This window comes from Etheostoma cragini, chromosome 2 (genome assembly GCF_013103735.1).
Source record: "Etheostoma cragini isolate CJK2018 chromosome 2, CSU_Ecrag_1.0, whole genome shotgun sequence".
In the NCBI taxonomy this organism is placed as follows: Eukaryota; Metazoa; Chordata; class Actinopteri; order Perciformes; family Percidae; genus Etheostoma; species Etheostoma cragini.
In genome coordinates, this window is record NC_048408.1 from 19,058,793 (window position 1) to 19,082,492 (window position 23,700).

The window sequence follows — 23,700 nt, forward strand, 5'->3', positions numbered from 1 at the left end:
GCAAACACCTATTTCAAGCTGTACGTGTACCATCAATGCAATGGAAACATCTAAAATTAAATCTTCAATAAAATGTGTGTCTTCAACTGTAGATTCATTTTCATCTTGATATTTGCCTTCATTTGAAGATGTGTTGCCTTTCTATATTACCAACTTGTAATTGTGCAGATCACTACTATATTACTTTTTACTTTTCACTCCAGTCCATTTATCTGACAGCTTACATTTCATGTAAAGTCAATAGAAGATATGTGATCAACTTATAAAATATGATGCACTGCTACTTTAAAACCATAGACATATCTATCTATCTTTATATCTATCTATCTATCTATCTATCTATCTATCTATCTATCTATCTATCTATCTATCTATCTATCTATCTATCCATCCATCTATCCATCTATCTATATACGTGCTCGGATTGGTTGCCACTTCAAGCCCAGTGGCACGCCATTGGTCGGTTGAGTTGATGGGCGTGGTCTGAAGACAAGCCTCACTGTCAGAGTAGTTAATTAGCTGACACTGATTGACTTGAGCTAAATAAAAAAAGTCTCAAGAGAGAGATAATACAGTGTGCAAATTGAGCTGTTTGCACAACCTAACTGCAGGTAAGTTTTCCCAAAGACTGAACTTTTTGATGTTTCAGCAATTGCAAACGTCTCTACTCGCGAAAATGTTACAGTAATGTCGACGGCTGTAAATTGTTGCTACAGTTTATTGCGGCTGGTGAAATTTGTTAGCCTGCTGTGTGTATGTAAGATTATCTAGTAGATACGTTGTCCAAAGTCATTTTATATCCGCAGTTTTTTCATTAATGGACCTTTTAATGTTTGAGTGATGTTTTTTGCTGCTCTTCATACGTATCGTTTAATTGCTGTTTACGTTGCCGGATGAGTTGATCTCCTGCAGTAACATGCAGATGAGATGAGATGTGCTTGTGTGTTTACTGTGCACCACCTGATTTATAACAGATGTACTAGTGCGTCTGTGCAGTGCTGTGCCGTATGTGCCGCTTTTTTTTTTACCCTTTTCTGACTGTGCTCTTTTACATTTAAGTTCGGCTATAAAAACTCCCACACGTCATGGCCTATGACACGGGAAGGCACAAGATTATTTTCCCCTCCTGAGATAATAAGGGTTTTGTTACAGTGCCGAGTCTGATTGAAGCCTTGGCTCTGTGTTGTGTCTGTTGGAGTCTAAGAGCAACGCTTTATTTCCTCCAGCTATGTTGTTTTAGATCCGACTTCCTGGTACTATTTATGAATTAAGGGGATGCAGGGTGGCTCCAGTCTGTGTGTGTGTGTGTGTGTGTGTGTGTGTGTGTGTGTGTGTGTGTTTGTGTGTGTATTTGAGCGTGTGCGCGTGCGCGTGCGTGCGGGTCATATTTTAAGGGCACTTCCCTATAGTATATTGCTATTTTTGGCAATAGAACACATATAGAGGTTATTTAAATATATAATGTTGACAACATAAAGCTGTTGAAGCCATGCACTTCAACACAACACCCAGTTACAACATGTCAAAGCTCTCTAATCTAGATTAAAATCCGTCTGCTGATTTGGGAGGCTTTCCAGTAAGACATGACAAAACAGTGACATAGTGGTTTCAAATATTTAGGCCATTAAGTGAATGCTGGTAATCCAGTCTTAAGGAAATAACTTGGAACATGGGGGATATTACACAACACCGTAAAGCAGTAAGTAACAACTCCTTATTGAAATTATACTACATAGTTATACTATACATTGAGCAAAATTAATAACAGGCTATTTACAGTTATTGTAACAATAACTTTATGACTTTTAGACAGTGTGATCACTGTGCCAAAATATGTTGCTATGACCACAGTGTTGAACTCACATCACGTAGCTGTAAGGCTAGAAGAAGCATCAATAAAGAAAAGGTAACTCCTGCATACTTACTCCAAGCAAATATATGTTTAATGACAACATTTTAATTCGACATAGATCTTCATCGGGTCAAAATGTTGAAAAAATGTAAACCACAGCAGCATTTTACATCAAGCCAACCAACAGGTTGTCATGCTGTTTGATGACAGGTGTTGTTCATCCAGAAAGGGTGATAAAACATCCAGAAACAATTGACAGTTAACATATCAACAAAGTCCATAGAAAAAGTATGTAAAAACATTTGGAAAGGAAATAGTAATACATCAGCTTTACTTCAAAGAATCAAACATATCTAATAATTTAATTTCTTTTAAATATGAGAAAAGCTTTGTCTATTGTCACCACAGTGTAACATCATACACATCTACAGTAAGGTAAGATAATGTTGCAAAACAACATGTTTTGGATAGCTGTTAAGGTGAGGTGATGACAACTGGAAAATGTGGATCATACAAAACAGGATTGCAGTTTAAAACTTTGTTATTTATATGACTAACTACTAATACCGGTTGATACAGTAAGCAGTCATTACTATAATTATAGGCGTAACACAACACTCTTTGTAATGAGAATGAACAAACAAACTTTCAAACAACACAATATGCCTTTCTTCCTCATAGTTTACCTTCTTATAGTAACAATGGGGAACATCATTTATCAATAAAACATTTTTTTTTTCTGCAAGCGCTTTTACCCAGTTAGTTCAGTGGAGAACAGTAATTATTTTAAAATGTTTGTCTTTCTGTGACATGACCATTAAAAGAAATGCAAATGTACACAAACTCCAGTACTAGATGTAGGTTAGAGAGAAGATTTTGTAGATTTTCTCAGTTCCATCAGTTCCCTTTAGGTTGGCATCTAGCAGCCATCACATTTTGGCACTTCTGTAACACAGCCACTTTGTAGAAAGTATCATGTCAATTAGGGAGTAAGATTTAAGTCCTACCAGTTTTTAATAGTTAGCCTGTAATTGTTAGGTCAGTTATTGTCTCTAATATGTGTGTAAGTCCATGCACACAGAACAGCCTGACAACTTGAATCACCCTTCCAAGGTTTGTCAAAAACCGAACCAAATTAAGTCTACCACTGATTTATCCCACTTGAGTTAACCTTTTGATCACAGCATTTAGTATATTAAGTCAACCTGTGTCACTTTTAAACATTGTCTGGAAGACAGGGCCATGTCTTCTTCAAGTTGTGGTAAAGTTAGATCCATGGACTGATGGATGGACAGGCTGTGACTCATTGTGCCACTCCACCCTCATTAGGGTCAACATCATGAGACATGAGACCATTCTAAACAAAGACCTCTCAGTCCACTATTAAAAAAAGTTGCCCACAGCCGTCTTACCACTAAAAGTCAGATCATGCGTACGCTGTGCTGTAACAAATGTTGTGTGCCTGACCTTAAGCTCCACCCATTTCAGCCCAGTCAGATGTCCTGATTAAAGGTGCTCAAAGCACTGTGGGGTGACGTTACCACTTGTTGATGTTCAAAGTATTTTCAAACAAAGCAAGACGACTAGCTTGCCCCTCACTCCTCCTCATCCCGTCCCCTCCCCCTCCCTTCTGTAACTAACCCTAACCCCCCACCCCCAAATCCTTCTTGTTGTTTATTGGCTGGAACACTGGAATGCTGGAACACAGCTAGTTTATGCTTCGTGGTGCAGGTGGACACATTTTGCTATTGTCGTCGTTTGTAGACCCTGGGCTGTGTACAGAGACCGCGGTTTTTTTTACAGTGTGTTCTGGGGACAGGCAGCTTGCGGTTAATGAAGAGATGTTTGCTGTATGTGACAACAAATGTTTTACCCTAAAACACGCGTGGCACCGGTTAGAGCACCTTTGATTCAAGCTATCCCTCTTAGTCACTTGATGACCTATAAACAAAAACTATTCCAATAATTAGTTGATTATTTTAAGCAAAACTGGCAAACATTCCCTAGTTCCAGCTTCTTAATTAGTACATATATGTAGTACATGTAATATATTTAGGTTTAGCACTGTTCAAGAAACACATTTTAAGTTGTCACCTTTGGCTTTAGGAAAGTGCGAATAGCATTTTTCACTATTTTTGGAAAGTTTATGATTGATATGATGAGTTGACTGATTGAAAAAATATTCTGCAGATAAATCAGTAATTAAAACAATCGTTAGTTGCAGCATGGCAGCTTTGTTTTAAAGCCTCAGGACTATAGGGAGATGTTGCGCTGGAGTGCTCGGCCCGTGTCAACCTACGCAACTATTCATTTTCAAGACATTTTAATGACAACCTTGCCCAAAGTTTTTACAAAACAACCTTAATTCCATATAAAACAGCTGCCAAAATGCAGACAGCCACAGACTCTCTTCAATTTAAGAAGCCGCCCTTTTGTTTGTCTTGTGACAAAAATGAAAACAAATGGCAACACTTCTTGATACAGTCATGTGCCTGTGTGATTCCTTGGAAAGCAGACTCCCTTGTGGCTAACACTATTTTCATGTCAATTTCTACTTGAACTAGAACATCCTGTGCTTGTAGTTGGATCAGTTTACACCCTGTGCACTATTGTAAAAGTTAACGCTATGTTACGGCTTTACCTCATGATGCCCACAGTGGCCAAATGAAGTCTGCTACATGGGGAGACTGGTGATGATTCACCGGAATCCACAAATTTGTCTTTTTAACTTTTGCTTCAGCATGTCTGAAAAAATGTTTGCTTTTCCACTCACGTCAGTTGCAGAATATCCAAAACATTTGGTTAGAAAATGTCTCAAATGTTGGAGATGTACTGTGCCCTGTGGTTTGCTGCATACTGAAGCAAAGAGTTTGTATAAGAATTAACATGTGGCTTAAATATTTTAGGAAAATCTGATGCATTGCATGTAATTGAACAGGTACACAAACAGCATGGATGCTTCAAAAGCAGAGACTTGGAAAGTATGTCATCTGTTTAAAAGACAATTTTCAAAACAAGTCAACTGTACTATAGCAATTTGCTGAAAATCACTAAAAAGAATATGTATGTTAGAACATGTAATATGTTTTCTTCAGAAACTGGCTAGTAGTTATAAATCAAAGTCACAACAGTGGTAGCGACTAAATACTGTAGCTGGTGTGCTGTTGGCTTGTTTTTCAGTAATAGTTGAATGAAAACTAAACGATAAATCATTCAAACTCAGTGTTCGCCTGCAGCTCTCTCTGGTTATCCACAGGCCTTCTGTCTTAGGCCGCAGCTGTATCTTTGGTAAAAATGCTGTCTTTGTTTGGAGCTTTTTTAAATCTGCGAAAAGAACGGATTAAGAAGTATTTCATGCATAAAGAATGAATGTAATCACTATTCCAAAACAGATGGAAATCTCTGCGATATGCACAGGATATATTGTAAGTGAAAGAATTCAAAGTGGAACAACTAATATATTTTAAATTAACTATAAACATTTTTAAGGCAACAGAAAAGCCCTTGGTAGTTTGGTCCATGTTAGATTCAGTAGTGTGTAAGTCAATGGAAGTTCCATGTGCACTAAATTGCATGCAACCTTATGTGCTCATATGTGGCACACAGTAGTATAACATGTGTGTTTCTATTTGCGTTTGTGTTTCAACAAAAGTATTTGTTTAAAACTGACGCATGTTGCCTAATCCAACCTAAATGCCATATCCTCAGCTGACCCCTACTGGACCTATTGACCCGGTTCTCAAAATCATAGACCCCACAGAAGTACCAAACACATACACACTCACCGGTCCAAGAGGACTTCCTCATATTGTCCAGCATGTTGATGCAGGAAATCACTTTGATTGATATCCCCCGTTGCTCGCACAGAATTAAACGTTGTCTGTTTCAGGGGTTTCTTCGCAACTTTTGAATATGAGTGTGTTTTTCTGCATGTGTGTTCCTCACAGCACTGAGTTGCCTTAGTGAGGATTTAATTAGGGAATGAATTTTGTTAGCTATTTAGCATGATTACTGTTTTAGGCTGTTGACTGATTTATAGCTCAAATAAAAACTATTGGCTATTCCTGAGATGCTCCTTGGAGAGAAGAGGGCAGAAACCATTTAGGTACTTTTTTCCCCTCGAAATTTGCACAGTAATAAAATTGAGGAATTTTATGATCATGCTTTTACCATAAGCCCTTGAACACATTGCACACACAGTTCCCTTCACAAAGACATACTGCTTCATTCACTCTGTACTTTTTTCAGGTATTAGGCTACTAGCTAAATGGGGACAAACTGCTGGTTCTTTCTGTGCTCTTCTACTTTGTCTCTTCTATTTTGATCTTCATGTGAGGGGCGATGAGGCCAGTCCATGTCAATGCACACCATGCTATCCTAAATGAAGGTTGGGGATTTCCAATTGACCAAACACACACACACACACACACACACACACACATCACACCCCACTGCAGCACCACCTCTCTCTTGCTGGATGAGCGCACTTCCACACGTCGCTGTCACGGCCTTCCTGTTTTCGGAGATTTCTGCAGCGTTTGGCTGCATTGTTTTAACTTCAGCTGACCACTGCCATATGCTTGCCCGCATATACAGATAGATGTGTATCATAGCCAAAACTCAGATCAGGAACTGATTCACATTAACCGTAAATAGTCAACAGTCATAAGAGAAGTGTGTTTCTCTGGCATGTGGGGTTGGCATCGATAATAGCATTTTAGCTTGTGGTATATTTATTAGCACTTCCTGAACCATTTGGAAATGTTTACTGGCACTAATGACAAAAAGCCCCAGCCTGTACAAATCAAGGAAGGGATGTTACAAGCATTGTGGTCTGTACCTGATCACTCATGTTGGCTTGTTACTGCAAAATAGTGGAAGAGGATGTTGCTGTGAGGTGCACAGTGGTAGATGCAAAAACTTAAGAAAGGTCATAGAATTGAGTCTGATTGGTGACATTTCAAGTTGTTATCTCACATGGACTGTCTCATACACTGTGTGGTAATTGATACAGTGTTTTCCGGAGTACTGGTGCACATGGTCATTCTATATGATCTGTCTTTGCTTTTGTGTGCATCTGCAACCTTAATAGTTGAAACTTAACTTTCCTCTCTACTCCTTGGTGTTGTTTGTTAAAGTAATTATGTATATTAGATTATGTAAAATTCCTTAAACACACAGAAAAGCATGTGGCCCTTGAACAGAAGTCAAACAAAATGAAGTTTTATATTTGAATAGTCCATTTACAGTGATATTAGCTTGAAATACAATCAAAACGTTATGATGGTGCGTTTTGTGTTTAAAAGGCTCCCTTTTTTTCTGCAGACTGTGGTTTTTCTAAGCTAGCTATTTGGAAAGGTCGTGAATGATGTGATGCATCTATTTTAGAGTCTTTTAAAAACTGGTTTCTCTCTTTTACAACATCTCTCTCTCTCTCTCTCTTTCTCTCTCTCTGTCTGTCTAAATATAGAGTATCGTCTGCCCACTCATTCAGACAGAGAGGAAATGATGTGGATGTGTTAGGTCCAACACTGCAATAATAGTTTCCGTTACAAAGATAAAACATGAGTGTATGTGTGCACATTTCTGTGGACGAGAGTTCCTGTGCACATGGATGCCTTTTGCATGCATAAAAGGTGAGTTCTTTAAATCAATACAACCCAGTACGACTTTGTGTCTTTTTTTGTGAAGGCATGAAAATAAGAAACGGAAACAAACTTTTTTGACATCATGTACGGCAAAGACCCAAGATAGAAGGAGGAGGGGAATAGAGTGACAGAGACAAGAGAGTGAATACACTAGAGACAAACGGAAACTTGTGGTCAAACAGGCAGAACAGGCAGCGTTCAGCTGCTGAGGCAGTTCTGTTAACTCTCTGTTTTAGAAAGCACTGCTTTTCTTAGAGGGATAAAGGTTAATCCATCACACAAAATCCTTTCATTGTTCACATGCGGCATCCATGTGTGTGTTTGTGTGCACATTTGGCATGTGTTTGTGTGGAATGAGTGTTGAATGTTGACATGAAAACGGGCAAAATGTTACAATTCAGAAGTCCAGAAATAGAAAAAATAGAAAAGAAATTCAAATACGCTCAGCCGTGGGCCAGCTTAACTGGACTCATACAGGTTATGACTCTTTGTCACACTCCAACACCTGCTCAACACTCTCTCCCCCTCTTTCTTTTCCCCACCTCCCACTTCAACTCTACTGACACACACACACACACACACTGCATATCCCCTGTCACTACCTCATGCCCTCTCACAGGAGGAAATATACTCAGCAATGAGTCACTGTACTCACTTGTCTGTGATTCGTTCTCACTCTCTCCGTCACACACTTCTTAGTTTCAGTACACAGAGTGTTGTGTGTAGATGTAAAAGACCTGCAGGACTGTTGGTCCATGCCTGTACAGGACAAGGTAAGATTATGTAATATTACCTATACTTTACTTTACAACTGTAATGCCTTAACTGGTTAGCAGTAGGATATGGAGTTAGATGGTTTTGGTAGTTTAGCTGCCTTGTGTGATGCTACAGACATACAGTACAGTTAATTAACAACTTCCATAAAGCAAAAGCATTTGGTTTCTGAGTGTTTTGGCCATGTTTTGTGACAGAGGGATGGTATGATACATATCTGGTGTTTCTTTTACACTAAGGTTATGATCAACCTCTTGAGCTCTTCATTTGTACCAAAGTGGTCGTATATGGATGATCTATGGTCAGTATGCTGAGAGCAGATTAGTTGAAGGAATTCCTCTAAGAAATTGTCCAGACAGGACCAAAGCATGAACATCTCATCCACGACTCTGCATTTACAAGAAACAGTCAGTGTATGTAAAAATGCTGCAGGAAATGCAGTTTCCTGTTGCATTAGTACTTAGTGTTTGTTGTGGTTGTGTTTTGTTTTTTTTATGTTGTATATATTAATTTCATAAGAAAGGATCCAAAACTAAACAAGTGGGTGATGCTTTTTAGATTCTGCCAAATTTCACTATATATATTTAATGTTGCAGAGGTTTGAGAGGTAACTCATAAACCTGTGTGGGACCTGAGATAAGGAAAGTGGCTTAAAGGTATTTAAGGGAATACTCTTTATCACTATTGGGGAGGGTCAGTGTGGGATCACTGCACTTTCTGACACCTGTTAACTGTAAATGTGCTGTATTTATATAGCGCTTTTCCAGTCTTAACAACTGCTCAAAGCGCTTTTACATCTTACATCATCCATTCACACACATTCATACACTGTGGCCGGGGCTGCCGTACAAGGTGCCACCTGCTTATCAGATAAACATTCACACACATTCACACTCCGATGCGCAGCACCGGGGGCAACTCGGGGTTCAGTGTCTTGCCCAAGGACACTTCGACAAACCACCAACCTTCCAATTGGCAGGCAACCGCTCTACCACTGGGCCACAGCCGCCCCTGTGTGTGTGTGTGTGTGTGTGTGTGTGTGTGTGTGTGTGTGTGTGTGTGTGTGTGTGTGTGTGTGTGTGTGTGTGTGTGTGTGTGTGTGTGTAACCTCAAATACTAAACTACTAAACTGGCATACAGTAAATGTTAACTGGGGCTAATACAGAAACGTCCCAAGACAGCCCTCCTGTGACCAGAGAGAGTTTTAATTAGCTTCTTTTAATGTATCAGTGTAATTTTACACTCTGCTGTCAGCGAGGAGAAAACATGTATGGCTTACCCACATTTACTTTCAGCTATCAGGCAGGCTGTCCACCCACTTAGCGTTTGACCTCAGACATGACAGAAAATGACTGACACTTCCTGTCCATGTCTTCTTTCTGATTACAGTTGATAGACCCACAATGCATGTGAGACATGACCAACGAAGCCCACTGGGATAACTCAACCAGAATGCACAGCATGGAGCCAACAGGTACACAACACACACAGATAAACACACACAATGATGCAGATCTGTGCAGAAAAATAAAGTGCTGGTCTGTGTTTCTTTCAAAAAATACAGATTTAAGGGAAAACCTTTTCATATTTAGACTTAATCACACAACCTAACAACTTTATTATCAGCCAGCTGTTCCCCCACAGTACCAGAGCCAGAACTCTACCGCAGCATCCAGGCTGTGCTGCCCAGGGAAACAGACAACCAGCAGCCTTCTGACTGTTTCAACAAAGGTACAATAGATCTACTACAACACAGTGAAATAAAGTAAAACTATTAAGATGTGAATATTTTTAGTTAGAACTGATGTGGTTTTTATCCATCTCTGCAGTTGGTTCTGCTCACACGTAATATATGAAATTGTACAAACAGCATCATCTGATTACATCACTGGGTCTTAATTTTATCCTTTTGGTAAAGAGTTTTAATAAAGTGGCAACCACAATGTAAATGTAAATCATGTAAATAAATTCACAAAGGTTCAGTATATCTTGACATGAGGATTATATGTCACTAAACTGACCCAATTCTTTGCTGAAGACTTTATGTGTTCCAGCATTTTTCTTTGTTTAGCAATTCCACCCCAGTAAACCACTCTGAATACATATTAACTGACGCCAGCCTGCAAGTCTTAATCACACTGTGGAATATGTTGCCGTGTCAGGAGTATGTGGGCTGTTCACTTGTTAGTCATCAGACATATTTTGGATTAGCACTGTAATGGAGAAAAGTGTGACACATTTCGCAAATGTGTGTTACTCATGTGAAAATCTTCAATCTGTTGAAGTCGTGTCTGTTTATCTGTGTCCAGGCATGCTGAGATGGACACTTCATAAGAAGGTCCAAAACAATCCTACCAACAGCTTATCTCTTGTGTGGTTGCTGATAAAAGAGCTGGAAAAGGTACTTGCTTTGAAGTTGAAACTTTGACATGGTGTACACATGTGACCACACAAAAGCACCCAAACTTCACTTTTAACACTATTTTTTGTCAATTAACCAGTTGATTAATCAACTAATTGTTTCAGCTCTAGTAGCAATGTACAGTCCACGGTCTGTCAACAGTCAAGGAGCTGGTTCGGAGCCCTAACAGTGTGTGTTTTCTCTGCAGGCTGAGAGATGGGACTCTCGCAGATGCATAATACCTCTGCTCCACACACTAATGTACGCCATTATTCAGGTAAAGTATTCCTGTCACATTTTTGCATTGTGAAAAGCTGCCTCAGACTTTATTGTTCATACTTTTTGACACTAATATGCAATGTAGGGAGTTTGTGCAAGAAAAAGGTAACAGGATGAGCAAATGTGTGTTTATTTCAGGAACAAATGTGAACAAGGCATTAAATGTCAAGTGTGTCTGTGTGTTTTTGTTGATATTCCAGTCAGCCTACATTCCAGATGAGCTGTACAAGCGTGTCTATGACTTTTGTAAGAGACTCCTGACGTTCCCTCATCCCTACTGCACTGTAGGCCTCAGCTACACAAGACAGATAAAAACGGAACGCTCCATTCCAGGTATTACTCAACACTCAGCTTGGCATTTCAGTCTAAATGTATAACAAGACGTGATTGGTTCATTTCTGTCAGGGTTTTGGAACAACCTGTTCAAAGAGATCCAGCTGCTAAATCAGTTTCATCTTGTCATTAAACAGTCAACACTTACAGCCTTGTTTTGACACATTTATATGGTATTCTGTTATATTGCAATCATAGCTACGCTGTTCATTTTATGACATGACTAGCATTGAAATCACACTGTCTCCTTCCTGACATTTCTTTTACGAAAAGGAAATAGAAGTGTTGTTTTTCATAGATGATCCCATTGGTTTATTCATTTATTCTTGTGCATTTTGTCATGATCCTGTCATTTCCCACAAAGGTCCATCAAAACATGAATTATCTATTACTCATACAGTTAAGGTTGGAATTATACCCTTTGTGTCTTAACCCAGCTTAAAAAAAGGCAGACCAAGCATGCTTTGTAATTGTAAAGATGTATATTTACCTAGCATAAAAGAGAAAAACTACATTAAACCAAACTGAAAACAATTAAGAAGACATAAGAGAACAAATGTGGCCAAACCTAAACCTAGATGCATCCAATAAATGTATTGACAGACAACAGCTTATACTACAGCGTAGATAGTCAGACCAGAAGAGCAGATTTCTCCCTTGACACTGAATTACAGAGTCCTGCCACAGGAGACTAGAGTAAAGAGAGGGCCATTATTACACTACATTATATGACTAATTTTCTTTATCCAAAGTAACTTACAATAAATAAATTTAACAATGAAAATACCATCCCCAAATTGCATTGATCATGTGAGGACATAACATTTATCAAAACACAAAACTGCTTCAAGTGCTGCCATCACTCCAAGAAAAGCCAGAGTGTGGTTACTGTGATGTTCATTGAACTGTCCATTCATCAAGCATGCGTCAATTAATCTGTATGACCATTTACAACCACATTAAATGCCAGTCTGTCATTAAATCCTCCACAGGTCTGATGTACCAGAGGATGGTCACAGCAGAGCAGAGACTAAAAAATGAGCACTATCCCTTTCAGGAGAGGTGAGTCATAAATAACAACACTAAGTCAAAATTTAGTATATGGCTGGACTGTCTAGTTGGGACCACATTGTTACAGAGATAGTCAGTGGGGGTGTTTATTGTGTAGAAATAGATTTTAAAAGTTAATCTGTAGTATTGCTGACCATGTACAGTATGCAAATGTGAACATCTGGATGAACACATCAAAAAAGACTGCCTGAAACCCACTGAATAAGGAAAATCCTTTTATTTAGGGATGGGTACCAAAACCAGTATTAAAAAGGCCCCAGGGCAACTGTACAGTAGTACTTCTCATCAAGCAGCATGGTGGCCCAATGGTTAGCACTGTGGCCTCACAGCAAGAAGGCACCGGGTTTGACCACTGGTCGTCCTGGGCCTTTCTGTGTGGAGTTTACATGTTCTCCCCGTGTTTGCATGTGTTTCCTCAGCGGTACTCCGGTTTTCCCCACCACTAAAAACATGTTCCCCTCGCTCTCTACCAAGCAGATGTGTGGTGAGCGTCTGGTATTGTAAGGCTGCCAATGCATTGATGGCAGGCTTATGGGATAGTCTTTGCGGTCCAGCCAAATATGTATCACATGTTTGAGTGTACAATAAAAGTCTTTGGGAATTGAAGCTTTACAAAGGCTTTTTTTTATTTCCTCAAGTCTGTCATGTAAATCCCTGCAGGGTCTTTGTTCTGGCTGACCCAGAAGTCTTCTCCGGTTCTTTGGGACAAGTCCTGTTTGGTGATATTGAGACGTCCGCTTCAGTTTCAGATGGATCTCTGAGTCCTCTAGATTACATGTGCAGGGTGGTCCAACACTCCATACAGGCTGCTTTAGGAGCAGAGCAGTGCCACGGGCCGAAACTGGCTCAAGCTCTAAAGGTCAGTGGAACCGGACAATATTAATTTGTTGACCTCACTTATTGCCTTCTCTTTTGAGTTCTCTAGTTGTCTGTTATGGTGATGGCAGTGTCTTGTCCTCCACAATGTTGTTGTCTCTGCTATTATGTTTGTTTGAATCCTTTTTGAGTCTTGTTCTGTTCAGTATACCACAGGTTTACTTGACCTTTTTTTGACCTCTTATAAACCTAATATTCATGAGGATTTGTAAAGACAATGTGAATGTTTCCCACATGTTTGCCATTTTCTCATAACTAGTTAGAGCTAGGCTCATATTCCCCATGATTATTTGTTTACTTATTAACTTAATTTTACTCATTGAATATGACTTGACTTTTTACTTGAATTCTAAGCCTAAACTAATCACACAAAGCTTGCTCATAATTGTTGCTTCATTAAATGTGCCCCACCAAAGCTCAGTTCAGTGTGGACAGATGTTTGTGCAAGTAGGCTAACTGACACATGCTCTCCTTCCCAGATACATCAACGTTTACACTTACAACTTCACTTTTATTCTGACATGGCTGTCGTTCTGTAGGAAGCTAATTATACCACTGAGTTCACTTATTGGTCTAGCTTCAAGCTAAAAGCAAGGACAACAGCTGAGTATATCAAAAAGTAAAGGCTATCAGAATTGACAATGATCTGTGCAATGTACTTGACAGCTAGTGCCAAGTGCATGTTGAAATATGGCTGGAAATTGAGTTTCACGAAACATAACATATATAACAATGCAGCTCCATAGCAATAAATTAATGCTATTCTAATTAAAAAAAATTTTTTGTGAGCTGGATTTTAAATTTTTAACATTTTGTTGCAAAGTTTAGTTAGAAAACCACGTGCTTGGTTAGTAAAAATTCTACAGATGCTTAGAAAACATCATTCCACATTGCTTCTCTTCCCTTTAGTCATATCTGGTCTGATATAATTTGTCCAGTCAATTTCACAACAACTCTTTAGAGTTTTCATAATGTGCCATATTTTTTCCATGTGATTTACATATGTTGGCAGTTACCATTCAGGGCAGAGTGAATGACCTCCAGAATCACTTGGGCATAACGGCCATCGTCCATTCATAAACAGCATGTTGGAAGACTTGAAGTGGTTGCAAGTACCTATCAGACTGACTGTCAAGCTTCAAATAAGCGTTAGTACAATAGGATATTGTAAGGCTATGTTTTTGGTGATGCAAGTAACTTTTTTCAGTTTTTGCTCCCGGATGAAAAATAGTCCCTACCTCTTATGTACGTGTTATGTGAAACATCCTGAATGAAGGTCTGTTGACTTTAAGCTGCTAGGTGGAAGTGTCTTCTGGCACCGATCCTAAAGTAACACCTTTAGCAGGACAAACACCAGGGCAGACGCACACGTGCCCTAAAAAAACCCTCACCTCTTTGCTATTAATACAGAGTCTATATGTGTTTATCTTCCTGTGTGTGCGTTTGTGTTCATCCACATGTGTTTGTGTGTTCTGGGACAGGACATGGGTCAAGACGTTGAGTCGCACTTTCAGGAAGTGTTGGCGGCTCTTGAGCAGAGCGCGGAAGAGGGCGGCACAGGGGAGGGGGGAGCGCTGAGGAGCCGTCTTCAGCAGCTGTACAGCAATATCGTCAAGGATCCAAACTCAGGTAGGAGCTCCCTGAAAAGGAAATTCTCCAGTTTCTCTGAGGCATAGCTGCACTGTCTGAGGTATAAATCGACGTATTGGCATTGCTAAACATTAATAAAGGAAAGAGAACCACAAGAACCACAGGCACATCTGATGAAAACATTAAAACCATCGACTTTGTGTCCTTGAAAAGCGCTATACAAATTCAACTTATTACGATTTACTATTATTATTATTAGTTTTAGATCCCACAGGTACTGGGGCTACGCCACATTTCACAAATGATTGTTTTTTGACAATGCACGTGCGTACATATGTTTGTGAGCCCTACAAGGTTGTTTGAATGGCAGTTGTTTTAATTAGTGCAAATATTAACATTAATGGGGACTTTGATTAATTTTCTTGTTTTTTTCTATTATCTTGTTTTGTGTGATTTAATTATTATCTTGTTGTATAATTGCTTGTGTCTAAACCAGCATAGTGGTGTACAGTGTTCTGTTCAAACATTGTCCGTGATGGACATGTTTTCCATGTCTGCAAGGGCTTGACATGCCAGCTGTGGCTGAGATCAAACACTTGACCTTGCCACTATCTAGTGGTTTCCGCTATGGCCAAATCAGTTGAGTTAGTATTTTTATAAATCCCGGATATCTATTTCCATGACATACACTCTTATCATGTCAGCAACTGTCCGATGAACCTGCTCTCCCCTCATCCCTCCTGGCAGATGGAGGAATAGACAGCAGTGTTCACACAGAGAGGAAGTTCTGTCAGTAGGGAGGTGTTTGTTATGAGTAACATTTTGACAGTTTTGGTTTCTTTATATCTCTCTTCCTCCTTGTGTGTGTGTGTGTGCATTGCAGAGCCATTGTCCAGGGGAGGACTGTGCGACTGCCTTCTTCCTAACCCAGAGATGAGCTACTACCTTTGGACGGAGGATCTGGATATCTGTGAGTGGCTCTTGACACTGTGGGGGGTCTAGAGGAAGTTGTTACTACCAGTCAGCTGAACAGAATTAGGCTGCAGCTGGAATGACTTACTCAAAACTAACTGAATGAAGTGAACCTGAAATAAAGGGAAAACTATTTTGCAATCACACATGAAAAAGGTTTTCCTGAGAACTGCCTTTTTGAATGGCAACAGTTATAAATTGAAGGTTTATTCATCAACAGCAGCCTCAGTAGACGATTAGCATGGATTAAATTCAGTGTAACTCGATAGCGTCACATAGCTTTTGAATGGCCTTCTGACACATGTCGGAAATGACTAAAGTAGAAGTATGAGGCAGTTTGAAAGTGAAGCATACTTGAATTAGAATGCCCATATGAGTGTTGGGTTGTGTAAATGGTTAATGTTCAAATTTTGACAGGGCGAGAGCTGGCCAAGTGGGTTCGATCCAGCTCCATGTCGGAGCAGTTTTCCCTCAGCCAGGAGCAGGAAGACTTTGAGCTTGGTGAGTCGCCCAGCGACCTGATGCCATCTGACATGACGCGCTTCTCTGTCATGTCCAACGACAGCGGCATCGAAAGAGACCTGCCCCCTGGCGTTGATCCCTCGCCATCGTCATCTTTGGACACAGCCAGCATTAGTGCATCATGGGAACAATGCAAAACGTAAATTCAGTCCCTTTTAGTTGACGTGTCGATGCCCACAGCTAGTTTTACTTAATTTGCTGTCTCTGTAGGAAAATATACACATAACTGCCTTGATCATACCTTAAGTTTTTAGATTTTTAGAGCCATTGTTTTCCATGTGAATGATTTTGAAGCCACTTAAAATTAAGTTAAAATAAAGTAGTCAATCTTCACCAAGAACATTTATTACTTATTACTGTAAGAAAACTTACACAAATATTTAAGAGAACAGTGATGTTTATCTTATCATGGAATCTTTTGTATCACTTGTATTTGTTTCCATGCCTTAAAATTATTAGGACCTGGAGTATGATAAGTAAATCTTTTCCTTCTCCAAGTAATCAAGGGTCAATGAGGCTGTCACGGCGTGGAGGCATCAAGATGAAACCATCTGTGAAGGACAGTATGTTGCTGATGCAGGACACCCTGGAAGATCATGCTAGCCATGGAACCGGAGGAGGAGGAGGAGGAGGAAGTGGAGGTAAGGTAGGAAGAAGAGGGGCGACTCTACAAAGGCGGGCAGGAAGCAGCGCGATGCAGAACCCCTTCCTCAAGCAGCAGAGACACTTTACTGCCAGAATAGTCGCCATGGGAGACGACAGGGTACTGGGCCGCCTGGCCAAAGCCTACTATTTCTTCAGGTGAGGGTCTCATAATATTACATGAGGATGAAGCTGATAGAATATATTGCTTTCAGTTGTATATCAATGTATTCCACTGCACTGTAGTAGTTTTGTAAAATGTTTTTGCAACTAAGATCTGCACTTATCATTTATGGTGGTCTTTCTCATGAACACAATACAACAGTGCAATAATGATAATTTTATTTTCACAACATACACTGGGTTTCCCCTCTTAAATAGATGAAATGAGATGTTGGACCAACTTGCTTTTTGTTTATGCATAATAATGAGGCTAAATAATTCTCCTTGAAACTACTGTAAAAAACACAGAATTGAAAAAATGACCCCTCTTTCACATATATATCTAAATTTATAGTCACAATAATATAAGTCGCAAAATCAGCTTTCTCCCATCTTAAAACTATCTCTAAATTACAGGGCTTTCTATCAGAGGAACACTATGAAAAATTGATTCACGCGTTGATTAGTGATTACTGTAACGGTTTGTTCACTCAGCGACTACAATTCAATGAAAATGGGGCTTGCAGGCGTTCTGACTGGAACAAAGAAGTTTGAACATATAAGTATACTAGTATATAAAGCTCTTAATGGCCTTGCACCCCAGTATATTAGAAACAGGTTCATTAGCTATAAACCAGAAGGAACCCTCAGATCCACAAGCAGTGGTCTCTTAACCGTCCCTTGCTGTAACTCAAGAGCAGAGGAGGCAGCTTTTTGTGTTCATGCCCCATTGATATGGAACATCCTGCCAGTTGAACTGAGAGAGGCCTCCACACTGAACATTTTTAAAAAAGGACTAAAAACCTTTTTACCAAAGTCTATGAATAACTGAGTTTGTCACTGGGTGTGTGTGTTCACTACGTGTTTCGTATACAGTATATTTTACTCTGTATAACCAAACTAAATAAGTTGCTTCTGTATTAAGCAGATTGTGTTACATTGAATGGTATGAAATGTGCTATAGAAAAACATCAGTCAGACGTTTGAACATTTTGTGCGTCTCACCAATCTCTGGATTGTCTTCGCAGGAAAAGGGAAGCGCGGAGGCTTTTTCTCACAATGAAAGTAAACCTCCAGTTTTACTACATCCCTGTTTGCAGGGCCACAACTCCTATCTCCTCCATCAAAGTAAGGGCACTTCCTCTTATCAACATGCCATTGGCCTGTTGCGTGAAAGTCAACACAATTCTAGAGATAATAAGACAAATGACTTCTGTCTCCAGTAACAGCAGATCAGTTTGTCAAAATGTCCATTTCAGTGTTGTCCTTGTGTGTTTCCTTTGAGCAATAATGTAGTGACGCTGCAGGGAAATGCACAATGTCAGTAAGTCAGATTACATTATGTGCTTACATAATTGCAAAACGGTTCTCCAATGTTTTTCTAGTTAGTTTTTTAAAATGATATCAGATTAGTAAACAGGATCTACCTTTGGAACATTGGATGAATGGTTGCTGATAATGCATTCATTGTATTAAAGATCAGCCATTCACTCAGATATATATAATATATGTCTGCTTGGCAATTTTGCTTTTATTTTTTTTAGCATTTTATTTTTCTTGGTATGATATTATACAATAGCCTTATTCTGTGTAGTAGTGTAATGTCATTGAGAAATAAAAAAATAAAAGCTAGTTTAGGGTATTTTTTCCACCAAGGACTTCCTTTTCAATAGACCTGAGCTGTTTGTCGCTGATCTTTAGGGGTGAGGTGGAGAATTTATACATGCAATATTGACTCTCACAAATTTTGTGAACAACTAAAAGAAATAAAAACATGCAACAGCTATAAAAAAGAAGGAAAACCTTCCATCTCTGCTGTCAATTTGCCACATTTGATGAGTTTGTGGTTCCACTTTCATGTTCACTTTTTTTCTAGGAAAACCTCCATCAGTCCATGGGGAATCCCTGCACTCTTGGTTCTTACTTGAGCATGGTGGACCCATGGTACAACTCTAACATCAAGAGTTTAGGCTGCATGATCCCCAAACTGGCTAAGATGGTATGATACACTTCTAAACAAATCTAAAGGAAAATGTACTTTTTTTTCACAGCAGGGCTATGTTAGATAAAGACTTTGTGTTTGAAAGACTAGTGAGAGAGAACAATAAGGGACAATAGACTATCTTTAGTTTTCTTTTTAAAGAAAATGTCATTGCCTTACTGCACCCCATTTAGTCAGCATGGCCACTGTTTTCTGCACAACTTTAAACACAGGAAGCTGCATAAAATCTTTTTCTGCTTATATTAAAACCACAGAAGTTACATAGAGCTGATATAGAATTACAATGAAACTGGAAACGAAATGAGCAAAGGAACATCTACAGAATATATAAAGTTGAATGTAGTAATATGTAAATATTATAGCATTACAAGAGATGCATGAAGGGCCTTTTCTTTATGATTATTATTAAAAAAAGCTTGTTTTGTTCAAGTGTAACGTGCTCTCTGGCTAAATCCTTACTGTACTTCATATCTTATGTCTCATATCATATCAAATACCTCAAAGTGAATAGCTGTTCTCTAATTTCTGCATCCTCCTCCCTTTTCCCAAACTTTTTAAATTTCTGGGAAGAAAAATGGAAAACTGTGTTGGTTGAGGTTTAAATTGGGTCTTTATTCCCATGTGTCAAATGAATAAAATAATTAAGTAAATATGAATAAATAAAAGTTCAAATTTAAAGTTAAAGCCATAGACTTAAAGTCAATTTCTATTACTCGTGTGACTGGGAACATTAACAAGCAGCATTGTATTACCTGACAAGCATTTTAGTGACTCACTAAATGCACTTGATGTGAACCAAGTGTGACTAAATAAGTTTGTGGTTGGAACATTGTGCAGGCAGGAAGGATAATTTTACATGAATTTGGTTTTCTCTAGCACCAGACAAACCCAGGGAGGCCAAAAGAGCCTTTTGTGTCTGATGTCATATCCTACTACGTTCGTACCGGCCAGCAGCCTGTCTACTTCACCATATACTTTGTTAAGGTACCGGTAAATTTCATGAGTAATGTTACTGTTTGTGAGGGTTAAAAGCACAGTGTGCTCTCCAATCTGAAGCATCTACTGAGCTAAATTGCTTTATACAAAAAGGTTTTAACATAAACATTTTCTCATCTTTTAAATGTCCTTTGGTTGCTTAAAAGTTGTATGTTTTCCCTTAGATCACATTCACCAACATGGCAAAGGATCCTGTGGAAAATGTGTTTCTTACTCATCTAGAAATGGAGTTTCCTGAGTTCCGACAGATCTCAGCGTCACTTAGAGGTGAATTGGGTTTTCCTTTATTTTCCTAATGTTTTCAATGATATTTGCACACACCCGCCTGCCTGTGTCTTTTCAAAAACAAGTATTTTAACATGTCTGTTTCTCAAACAGAAAAGCAGAAAAAGAGCTCAGGGGATCTATGCGGGGCTGTTATCTCGATGAATTACAGAAAGGTAAGTTGCTTTTTAGATCCAGTATTTCCTTATTAGATTAGTGCCATCAGGGGACCTTCAGTGTAGTCGCATGCCTTATCAATTACTGGAAGAATGTATCAGATATATCCATTTTAGATTGTATCGTTTGTGTAAGGAATGACTTTGTGTTATTGCTAAACCCTTGACACTTGTTTTTGTGTGTGTGTGTGTGTGTGTGTGTGTGTGTGTGTGTGTGTGTGTGTTTCCATATGTCATGTTAGGTGACATTAAGTGGCCGAGACATTGACAAAGGAATCTCCGTCAGGACAACCGGCGCTCAGATCAATGCTATTCCTTCCAATGAAGCAGAAGGTTCACTATTATCTCTGACACACTCAAAAATGTCATACTATTTTAAAATATATTTTTATGATTTTGTCTTATTTTTTTCTCTGCCTTCTTCTCATAGATCTGAACTGTTTGACACTGACATTGAATGAATCTCCAACAAAAACTAAAAACAGCATTGTGGTGAGTCTAGGCAATTCAAGGCTAGGCTCAAATCTCTATTGGATGATCGTCACAGAGACTGTTTATGTTGAAAATTGTAGCATGTAAATGATTTATACAAAAATGAATCCTTTTATCCTTTTTTTTGTTTAAGTCACAGGAGTCAAAGTTTCGGTCCAGCAACATTAAGATTCGCACTTTGGAGAGTCGATCTTTCACTGTTACACTGGACAGAGATTGTCGCAGGACATACAGAGACGTGCAGAGGTAAGAGAGAAAACCAACCATTTCTATGTGCAACATAAACAGCACTTACAACTACACCCCTCGGAAAGGCATTGCCACTCTGCCACAAACCAAGTATCCACCAAATCAGGACCACCCTCCAGCGGTTTTCAGAGGCCGATCCCTGTCTCCCAGCTTTTCTTAAATACAGGGCCGGGAGCCCACTGACAATCAGGAATCAGGAGCACCTGAGATGAGCAGCAAGGGAGAAGAGCGGGTGGGGGGGCGCATAACAGTTTAATTGATTAGAAAAATTATCATTAATAGCCATCATTGCTATAAAAGCTCTTTCAGATCAAAGAGATCTCCAATTAATGAAAGCTTCTTTAGGGAACCAGCAATGGTGGGTTTTAATATGGAACCCTATGGTTTGTGTTTAAAATTGCTCTGTTGGGGTTCAATCTGTGGTACAACTTAAATATGCATAATTTTCTCAATTAGATTTTGTATTTTCTCAACTAGTTTTTGTGAGTCTGGACTAGTTTCTGTGCAACACCCAAACTGATGGCCCTATTTTGAACCTGTTTGTGTTGTAGCTTAGAGATCTCCCCGTGTCTTGATCCCGGATACTGCGTCCAGAAAACCATGCTGTCCAAATACAAGTTGGGAGCGGACAAAGATGCTGGACTGAGCAAATACATGAGCAAAAGACTTCTTCTACCAATCAACACATTTGCTGGCATCATCACCTGATGTGGTGGACTAACTCCACAGTGAAACTTTGAGAATTGAGACCATCCACGCTATGTTTTGATGGTGGACCAACGGAACACCTTTGAGCCACACTGAGCTGCTCCAAAACCATTTTTTTTTTTTTATTCAGTCAGTCTGGACTGACTAGCATGTATGGAAAAAGACTTTACTATCAAAAGCACCACATTCCATATTTGTCACACTTAGCTAAATAACAAGTTGGCTTCTTTTACAGTAATAGGAACAAAATGGTGTGTAATACCGTTTTATTTGCTGTGCAAGGTGTGACCAAACTCCTTACAGTGTTTCTGTACCACTGTATATATATTTAGATTGTCAGTAAATGCAGATTAGATTGCCAAAAAACAGTACAGCCTTTGACACTAGAGATACATTAGGGACAAATCAGTAAGCAAAAGGTATGTACCTGTATACGTTAAAGATTTCAGGGCTACTGATATTTACATCACTAATAATTTGACATCTTAAAGAACTCAAACTCTGAAAATCTGTTTCTCCAAGTCCCCACTTAGTGATGCAGATTTGAAGGGTTGACAGTCACTCTACTTCATTGACACACTACTTTTTATTACCCTCTTGTCGCACACACGTACAATACACACAAAGAATACAGACTTGTCTGGCCTGTCAGCAACTACAACGTCCAGATTGTTAAAAGACTGGAATGAGGAAGGCTGTCGATTACCTTACCTGTTATATTTGTCTTAGCTGAATCATTAAATAAGTTGGTATTCTCGTAACTGTTACCTGTTAGGTGTAAGTTGTTTTGAAGGTGCAGGTGACTTACATTAGCCTTGGGTATAGGTTTTTGGAAATGTTCTGGGAGGTTTTAAGAACTGCACACTGTGTTCAGTGCAGAAGCTAGAGCCACGTGTCAAGAACTACTTCACAAAACAAGCAGCTCTTCTCTTTTGCTGTCTTAGACAGACGAGGGGATCATGTACACACTGAGTTACATGAAGTAGCATGACTTCAGGACGATTTTGGGTACACTCAAACCTAAAACTTGCACACATGCCAGCAAATGTTTTAAATGTATCATCCACAGAGTGTAAAAATCACCTCTGACCCCCCCCAATCTACTCACTGTGGTGCATAAACATGGTAAATTGCAACTTTTTGCACTAAAACAGTAAGGCTTGTTTTATTATGTCCCTGTGGGAGTGGAGTAACAGTGTGTAAATCATGTTATTATTACTACATGTGTTGTTAAGTTATACTTTAAGACTTAACACAACTATTGGCTCAATTGTCATTTATTACATTTGTTTTTACCACATAATTATTAGATAACACACCAAAAAATGGCTCAGGAGCCTTTTTGTATCCCCACAGGTATGATCTCAGGCGGTAAATGTCAACGGCCTCAGGAACTGGAAGTTTTTGTGTGTGTGTGTGTGTGTGTGTGTGTGTGTGTGTGTGTGTGTGTGTGTGTGTGTGTGTGTGTGTGTGTGTGTGTGTGTGTGTGTGTGTGTGTGTGTGGTGGTAAAATCATGAAAAATTCATGGTACAGTTTGCACATTATTATTTTTTAATCAAATGTCATATAAGACGATGTCATTAAAATCAAAATGTAAGTGTGTAAATAAATGATTTTGTTTTGTAAAACTGTGTTTATGTTTTATGATAAATAGGCTTAATCTCAATACTTTTCTATGAATAAACTACTT

At 39.1% G+C, this 23,700-nt stretch overlaps 1 protein-coding gene and 1 long non-coding RNA gene across 9 annotated transcripts; one reads left to right on the forward strand and one right to left on the reverse strand.

The window, feature by feature from the left end:
• The first annotated feature begins 526 nt into the window (after window positions 1–526).
• Window positions 527–22,494, forward strand: LOC117935309 (phosphoinositide 3-kinase regulatory subunit 6). Of its 8 annotated transcripts, none has more exons than XM_034857401.1 (21): window positions 527–611; window positions 9,664–9,748; window positions 9,901–10,005; window positions 10,584–10,675; window positions 10,884–10,952; window positions 11,155–11,287; window positions 12,280–12,349; window positions 13,019–13,217; window positions 14,716–14,863; window positions 15,708–15,794; window positions 16,214–16,457; window positions 16,778–17,119; window positions 18,151–18,250; window positions 18,999–19,121; window positions 20,001–20,108; window positions 20,285–20,387; window positions 20,499–20,560; window positions 20,803–20,893; window positions 20,991–21,052; window positions 21,186–21,298; window positions 21,853–22,494. In XM_034857401.1, the coding sequence occupies exons 2-21, from the start codon at window positions 9,691–9,693 to the stop codon at window positions 22,007–22,009; spliced, it is 2,466 nt and encodes an 821-aa protein (XP_034713292.1). In that variant the 5' UTR covers window positions 527–611; window positions 9,664–9,690; the 3' UTR covers window positions 22,010–22,494. The 8 variants fall into 8 exon arrangements, with proteins under 8 accessions (XP_034713292.1, XP_034713311.1, XP_034713337.1 ...); XM_034857420.1 differs by having other exon boundaries at window positions 21,192–21,298; XM_034857446.1 differs by having other exon boundaries at window positions 16,817–17,119.
• LOC117935408 lies at window positions 11,739–23,232 on the reverse strand. Its single transcript, XR_004654754.1, has 3 exons — window positions 23,010–23,232; window positions 17,361–17,363; window positions 11,739–11,749 (listed from the first exon to the last, which is right to left on the reverse strand). It is a non-coding gene; the product is annotated as an uncharacterized LOC117935408 (long non-coding RNA).
• Between the last annotated feature and the right edge of the window lie 468 nt (window positions 23,233–23,700).

Excerpts from the sequence above, each read along its gene's own strand:
- LOC117935309 (XM_034857401.1), top strand. The coding sequence starts at position 9,691 with ATGACCAACGAAGCCCACTGGGATAACTCAACCAGAATGCACAGCATG. Across the intron at positions 13,218-14,715 it reads AACTGGCTCAAGCTCTAAAG|GACATGGGTCAAGACGTTGA; the intron begins GTCAGTGGAACC and ends GTTCTGGGACAG. Across the intron at positions 21,053-21,185 it reads AAACTAAAAACAGCATTGTG|TCACAGGAGTCAAAGTTTCG; the intron begins GTGAGTCTAGGC and ends TTTTTGTTTAAG.